The sequence below is a fragment of the Daucus carota genome, chromosome 2 (assembly GCF_001625215.2).
Source record: "Daucus carota subsp. sativus chromosome 2, DH1 v3.0, whole genome shotgun sequence".
In the NCBI taxonomy this organism is placed as follows: Eukaryota; Viridiplantae; Streptophyta; class Magnoliopsida; order Apiales; family Apiaceae; genus Daucus; species Daucus carota.
The window spans coordinates 23,400,903-23,409,237 of NC_030382.2; the positions used below are offsets into that span (position 1 = coordinate 23,400,903).

General features: G+C 37.6%; 1 protein-coding gene and 1 long non-coding RNA gene across 2 annotated transcripts; both read left to right on the forward strand.

The window, feature by feature from the left end:
* Positions 1–3,736: 3,736 nt before the first annotated feature.
* LOC135150461 (uncharacterized) lies at positions 3,737–5,268 on the forward strand. Its single transcript, XM_064086772.1, has 2 exons — positions 3,737–5,152; positions 5,200–5,268. Exons 1-2 carry the CDS (start codon positions 3,737–3,739, stop codon positions 5,266–5,268), a joined length of 1,485 nt encoding a protein of 494 aa, XP_063942842.1.
* Positions 5,269–5,954: 686 nt separating this feature from the next.
* LOC135150127 (uncharacterized) lies at positions 5,955–8,335 on the forward strand. The gene is made up of 3 exons (XR_010288435.1): positions 5,955–6,238; positions 7,517–7,627; positions 7,948–8,335. It is a non-coding gene; the product is annotated as an uncharacterized LOC135150127 (long non-coding RNA).

Here is an 8,335-nt window from a genome sequence, read left to right on the forward strand (position 1 = left end):
ACTTCGATTACTTTCTCTTCAAAGCTCTCTATGTCCTGAAGCAAGCCCCTCGAACATGGTATGAAACTCTTTCTAAGTTTCTACTTGAAAATGGTTTCACCAGAGGTATCATCGATAAAACTCTTTTCCATAAAAAGCATAAGGATGATATAATTCTGGTACAAGTATATGTCGATAACATTATATTTGGTTCTACTAATGATCTTTTGTGCGAGAGATTTGCTAAGCTTATGCAGAGCAAGTACGAGATGAGCATGATGGGAGAATTGTCCTTCTTCCTAGGACTTCAAGTTATTCAGAAGCCTGACAGTATTTTCATCTGCCAATCAAAGTACATCAAGGATCTTCTGAAGAAATATGGAATGGAAGAAGCATCTTCTGCCAAAACCCCTATGCCAACTGTTGTCAAACTTGATCAGGACAAATCTGGTAAGTCAGTTGAAATCACGAAGTATCGAGGTATGATTGGTTCCCTCTTGTACTTAACTGCTAGTAGGCCAGATATTATGTTCTCAACTTGTTTATGTGCTAGATTCCAGGCTGTTCCTAAAGAGTCTCATCTTATAGCTGTTAAGCGTATTTTTAGGTATCTTAAGGGAACCCCCAATCTAGGGATATGGTACCCCAAAGATACAGGTTTTAATCTGATTGGCTATACAGATTCTGACTTTGCAGGATGTAAGATTGATTGGAAAAGTACTTCCGGAAGCTGTCAGTTTCTTGGACGAAGGTTGGTGTCATGGTACGGCAAAAAGCAACACTTCGTATCTACGTCAACAGAGGAAGCTGAATCCATAGCTGCTGGAAGTTGCTGCGCCCAAATCTTGTGGATGAGGAATCAACTACAAGATTATGGACTCATGTTGGATAAAATTCCGATTCTGTGTGGTAACACGAGTGCCATTGCCAACAATCCTGTTCAACACACCAGGACAAAGCACATTGATATCAGGTATCATTTCCTTCGCGAGCATTTCATGAATGGAACAGTAGAGTTACACTTCGTACCTACTGATCAACAAATTGCAGACATCTTCACTAAACCACTAGACGAATCCACTTTCTCTAGATTGGTTGGTGAACTTGGGATGTTAAATATGTCTAATTAATTAGACAATAAATAATTGCAATTTGTTCGTAAGTTCACAAGTTTTAAAATGTCCATATTTTCAGGACTTGTGAATTTACAAAGAGCATCTAGTATTTTACATATTTATCTGATAACTAGTTTTAATTATTTGCCATAATTTATGAGATTTGCATGATTTTATATGATTATGTGATTATATGTTATGTGTAGATATTTAAAAATTAATTTTCTTGAATTAATTAAGTACTCATATTCAATTAATGAATATTAATGTTTATTTGATTCATATTTTAATTATATTTGATTAATGGATTTGAAGCAATTCAAATTATTTTAAGTTATCCATTTATTAGATATTAATTAAAATAATTGCAGCATAATGATTTGAATTTTGTTTAACTAAAATTAATTTGGTTTAACATTATTTGAATTAATTGTGATTTTCTCATCATTTTGTAAATTCATTTGATAAAATGGTGTTTATGCGACTAGTTGAAATTTTTCCAAGAAAAATCTCTAAGGACGAATTCGCGCCTCATACAGTACGTGTATGAGGGGCAAAACCATCTTTTTAAAGTTTGCGCCTGTAACTTCTATGTACGCACTGATGAGGGCATTTTTGTAATTTTCAAACTTGCACCTCATCACCCACATACACTCACTCGTTCTCGACTTAGTCTTATTCTAAGTAGTGGGACGAGTTCGCGCCTCTATACACTGTACTGTGTATAGAGCGCGTTTTGGTAATTTCGTTAGTTGCGCCTCAGTGTACCTGTGAGTATATGTATGTGTTAACACTTAATCATTTATTTTATTCTCTTTTCAAACAACTACTAAACACGCATATACATACACGGCACCACTGTGATAGAAACCTCCGAACTCTCCTATTTTAATCGACCAAAATCACACCGAAATCTTGTCCATTTTATAATCTGAGACCTGTTTTAGAATCCCCTCTTCAAGCTCTTTCTATACATACCAGGATATTAACGATCCGTCGTTGTTTTTTGTAAAGGGTTTTTGAAACTTTTCGACTTCTAGGCTAGATTTTTACGTGATTTTAGTGTCGAAAATTTGCGAGACCGATACCATATATCTTAGAATTTTGAGAGGAACAACATACTGTGATTTCATCGAATTCTGTAATTCTTGAATTTAGGGTTTTACGGAGCATATTTAACTAATTATTCTCGTAACAAAAGTGGTTATTTGTCCGTTATTTTTCGTGAAACAAAATTTTTAATCATTTTTAATTTTAAATTAAAAATGGCTGCAAATTTTGATATTCCGAAGACAAATTACACAATTGTTGAAAATAATAATTTAATTACGCAAGCAAATTATCGACGCTGGGTTCGATACATGTCTGAATTTTCATTTGCTAGGTTTGCTATGACTGAATCTGTTATGCTTAACAAATCTCTTCTTTGAGATTTCTCTCTTCTATTTCTGTTGTGAATGAAGGACAGGTACTTGGCATTAAATGTGTCATTCAGGGACGAACACTCATTATCACTGAAAATACCCTGAACACTGCACTTCAACTGCCAACAGAAGATTTTTAGGAAGTACCTGACAAAGCTGAAAGAATGAGTTTCTTCTATGCCATTCACTGTCAAAGGGGAACTGATGGAGAACTACCATCAAAGCTGTATGTCAGACACCTGCCAAGGGAATATAATTTCTTCTTTAATTCCATTTCCTATGTGTTTGCACCCAAGACTGGTGGATTTTATGGATTAACTACATTCAATCAAGAGATTGGCATAGCCATAGCACAGAATACAAGGATCAACTTGGGTCATTTGATAATGAGAGCTTTTCGGGACTCTCTGAGGAAAGCTAGACACGTGCTCTTATATCCTCGATTCTTCCAAATAGTGCAGAGTAAAATGCTGACACCGGCTGAGCGTGCTGTCTACCCAAATGCAGACAATATCATATCCAGTTTCATGACTACGAGAGTCATTTCTATGCTGGAACATCATCAGAAGTATACCAACAATGAACAAGTGGTTCTCCCTGAGGCAATGCAAGAATTTCTTAACAACCAGAATGTGCCTCCACCACATGTTCAACCTGCTGTTGCTGAGATGATTGCTGAAGAGGTTCCTGAACAACAAGCAGAGCCAGAACCTGACCAATTAATCAAATGGACATTCCTGAGGCTCAGAATGCTGAAGTAGAGCAAGAGGAGATCATAGTTGAGGATGCTGCAGAAGACTCTTCTGAACATGAAGTTCAATCTGAAGGAGAGGATTCCATGCAGGACAACACCACTGATTCTGAGGATGAATTGGAGGTCCCTGTCCAATCCACTGAAGCTGCAACCAATCAGAATGAGATGCTGAATATTGATGAACTCTTTTCAAATACATACAATCCAGTACTTCAATCAGGTATGCCTACTACTGATCCCGATAATCTCTCATTTAGTGCACCTGAAAATTGGGTTCAAAATTTACTGGATCTCAATCCACTCACTTCACTCTCTACACTCTCTGCACATGTCAGTGAATTTGACAACATAAGGAAGATGTTTCTGATTCTGCAGCTCTGTCTCCTAGTCAAGTCAGGAGAATATAACCCGAGGCATCTGTAGTACTGTCTACTTCTTCACCACCTCAGCCAAATAATCTATCAATGCACAGTGAGGTTGCACACACATTTGAAGAATTGACGGTAGCAAACACTTTGTCGTCCATGTCAGGGATAGACACTGCTGTTTTAGATCCTATTCAAGGTCAAGCGCCTTCACCGGCTTCTGGGGGAAACTTAGGTGATTTGCCACAATCTCCACCTTCGTCTACCCCCCTGGGAGGAGCACTCCCAGATCCCTCACGGGACTCTTCACCTCTCGAAGGTGAACGACAATCTGTTTCTGAGCCCTTCATATCAGGAAGTCTGCCAGTTACCGAGGACTTGTCACAAAGTCGTTCGCCGTCAGTGGCAGTTGTGGGAAACCAGGGTGCTTCGCCTATTCAAGGATCACATCCTTCGAGCCCATTGTCTACCCACCCTGAGATTCAAGCTCAGGATCCACTTAAGGACTCACTACCTTCGCGTAGTTGGCGACTTGTTTCTTATGAATCAGATTCATCTGACGAGGAAACTGAGGACGAGGGCTCACGAACCCTCATTGCACCTTCTGTGACCTCTCTAGAAGAGGCTAAGAAGATTTCTTCTGCAGGTACATCCACTATAGATGCTGAAACTTCTTTGAGTGAGAGGGAAACACCAACAGAACATGCTAAACAGACTCCCTCTACCCAACTGAGTGTCCAATCTATGAGTGAAACGAGAGAAACACCTACAGAACGAACTAGTGAGAACCCTACAGCTCAACCTACATTTGACACAACTATTCCAACTGTATCTATGATAGAATTTGAAGCTTCGAAATTTAAAGTTCAACACTTAGAAGCTGAGAATCTTGTTCTGTGGGAGGAGTTAGTTGAATTGAAATCTACAATGGAGGAAAGGTTGGCTACTCTCGAAGCTAAGCTACTGGCTTCTCAACTTTCAAGAGAGGATTACTCAATTGAGGGGGAGAGAGCAGTGGAAAAAGCACGAGGAAAGAAGATGATCACTGGAGTATCTAAAGAGCTTATTGACTCTACTCTTCGAGGTCAATCAAGCTATGAGCATGATGAATATATTCTTGAGTTTGTAGACAATGATCGGGTGATTAGGATGGTTGGAGCTGATGATGATCTGGAGGAAGGAGAAATCCCTCAAAATGAAGTCTTTGCTGATGAACTTGCATATCATAATGATATTTTCCCTGCTGAAGAGTATGAAATTGCAAACCCTCAGGATATTGCTGAAGTCTCCAGAGAACATGCTGAGCAAAGGAGAGCAAGGGAAAAGTTAGAAAATCAAAGACGGATACGAAGGGAAAGGAGGCAAGCCAACTTACATAAGGAAGGAGAAGAGTGGGATGCTGTCAGGGCTGTGTTTGATTTTCCAGAGGTCAATCAAGAGAATGATGATGCAGAAGTGAAAGATATCTTTGATTCCTTCAGGAACAACGACAAAGATCTACATGACTATCATGAGGTATTAAATTATATCATCTCTACTGTATCTATTGCTGTTCTTCCCAGGAGAGGATGGATGGTAAACATCTCATTCGAACTACAAAGAGAAGGCCATGGACTCAAGCATGTGTCTAGTCAGTTCCTTAGAGATCTCTCTCTGACTGAATTGTTTGTGGTAAGAAACAAGATCATCTCAACTGGTAGAAAGCATAATGAAGTTTTCAGAGATATGGTGGAAGAATGGATCACTGATATTGGCGTTGAAATTCATGACAAGCCTTCAGTTATCAAGTGTTTCAAGGATGGTATGATTAAGAGTATTGGACTCACTGATGAAGCATTATCTACTTACTCTCACTACTAGAATTACTGCCTACGACATCGGTGCTTAGACATCGGTTGCTCAGACGACCGGTGTTAAGTTCATTTCAGACATCAGTTTTTTTTAATCGATGTTATCGTGAAATTTAGACATCTGTTGAGAAAATAAACGATCTTAATAGTTATTTTTAAAAAATGAGATTCGTGAAATAAACATCGGTTCAGAGCATAACTGTTGTCATTTTTTCTTAGACATCGGTTTAAATTATACCCGTTGTTAATTCAAATTTTTAAAAAAACTGAAAAACACGCGGGCTTGCTTTGCCCCCTTTATTTCACAAACATTTCACACTTAACCAAAAATATTTCCCCCACACTGAACAAAAACATCTCCCCCTCTTTCCAACATCTCACCCACTCCGTCACTCCCGATATCTCACCTCTCACTCACTCACTCACTCCCGACTCCCTCAAAATCTCCGCCTCTCGCCGCCGCCGCATCTCTCTCGTGTCTGTCTCACATCTCTGTCACATCTCTCTGTCTATAACTCGGCCCAATTTCAATTAGGGGTCCAATTGAACCCCAAATTGGATGAATTTTCAATTAATCAAGCTCCAGCTTCGAGAATGCCTAATTTCTTGACCATGCTTTATTTATTTCGATTGGGTTTTGTTTATTTGTAATTAGGGTTCCTTCTTTGTTCAAATTTTATATCTGGGTTTTTCATTTTTGAACAGATCTGGAGGTTTGGAGGCTTCAAGAGGTTTCAGCGAGCTTGAAGAGGTTTGTTTCAATTTGATTGTGTATAGCTCTGTTATAAGATTTTGTTCGGTGCATATCTGTCCCGAGGTTATAGAATTAGATGCATTTTCCTGAGCTGAAACCTAATTTTACAAGGTCTTTGTAAGTTAAATTGTATTTGTTTTGTGGAAATTGGATATTAGATTAAATTTCCTGCATATATTGTTAACATATATATTTCAATGTACAAGTCGTTGGGAAGAATATCAAGTGTATATTGATAAATAAGAAGTAAGCATTACCTGAGTAGTGATAGAATCGCATAAATGCATATCAGTACTGTAAGAGTTCACAATTTAAGAAAGCCCTCAAGCAAATAAAAAGTCGGTACATAGTAGCTTACAGCAAGCCTGCCAGAATATGAGAGACAGAGAGATGCTGCAACTTGGTTGCGAGCCCTGCTATATGGGTTTAGAGAAACCTTCATAATTCCACAAACTAACAAAGTGAAGGCAGAGTTAATAAAATTAATGCGAGCCAAAATTATATGAGATGGAAACACTCCTTAATTCTACATTGGGATCATTTGTCCTGATAAATGAATAACTGGATGAAGTAATAGTCTCCGTGCTTGTCTTTTGATGCATATCTTCTGATGACCTTGCTGTGTATGTAAAAGCTTTAGAAGATTGCCTTCTGATGTCATTAGTTGCATTACTTCTTGAACTAAAATCATTTATCTGGCTTATGCCCTAGCCAAAAGCGAAGTCAGGTGTCTAATGAAACTACAGGTTCCTATATTTGAAGATGCATATAATACATAGATGTAATTTGAGGATGACCGAACAGACCTTGTGCTGCGTAACTATAGACACTACATCAGTAAGGCTAAATGGTATTTTGCGTCAAAATTACATATTCAGCCAAATTCATGCAATATCAATATAAAAGATTAGATTATTATTCTACCAAACACGTAATGGAAAACTCATAAATAGTGAATTATCTATCAGTAGCAACATGGTAATTAGGTATATTTAATTTTATAAAACTGTGGGCTCCTAATGGGATTTTTGTTTCTTTTGCAGATTAGGTATATTCTTTTGCAGATTGCTTTTACCTTGATGATTTATCATGCATTGATACTGGCATATATGGTCAAGCAGCTTACTCATCGAAGAATCACATTAGTAGCTACCAGATCAGTTATTATGTCTCTGCATCCCTCAATGTTATATCAATTATTTCACAGTTAATATAATCAATTCTTTACTACTGGTACTTTGCACTTCACCTTAATATAACTTCTACAATTTACAGGACCAGAGCAATTCTTTTTTTTGCTAAGGGATTGCATGGTTTTGTTGTACCAGACAATTCTTTTCTTTGCTGAGGGATTTGGGCTTTTTTACAATGCCTCAAACTATATCTGTAAGTGTTTTGTTCTGTTTTCCTCTTAGATCCTCATTTATCTGAGGTCTAGTGTTCTACTAGTTGTTTCTTTTTTTGTTTTTTAATTAAAAAGAATTGTATGTATTTCTGTTATCTGGTTCTTTTTAATCTGAAGGGTGCAGATTACTCATCATGGATTTACGCAATAATATTAATTTACACCATGATTATGTGGGTATAAATTTGGTTGAAATCTGCTGTATACAATGTTGGACATATATCATATTCTAATTCATTTATCAATACAGAAAGTATAAGGTGCCCTGTGCTGATGCTTTTCATCCTTTCTTTTGTTGCAGGAAGCCAAGCAATCATCAGTGCAACATTTTCTATCATAGACCAGAGACGTCAATCACTTGGCCGTTTACATGGAGTTAAGGTTGTCCACACCTCTAAAAAGATACACACGGTCAGATCAATATCATTGAGATCAACTGGATGCTCATGATTCGTTGCATTGTTGTAATGATTGGCTTCAGAGACACAAAACACATGGAGAATTGTACTCGGAGAAATTGTGCTTGGTTGGATGGTGGATTGTATTTGGTAGCTAGGTACCTAGTTTTTTGGATTTGAAATCGGAGAAGTGGATATATGTGTATATATATATATGTGTTTGTTTTTTTGATCTATTGGTTTTATAGACATGACTTATTGGTTGTATGGACATGACCTATTTGCATTTAT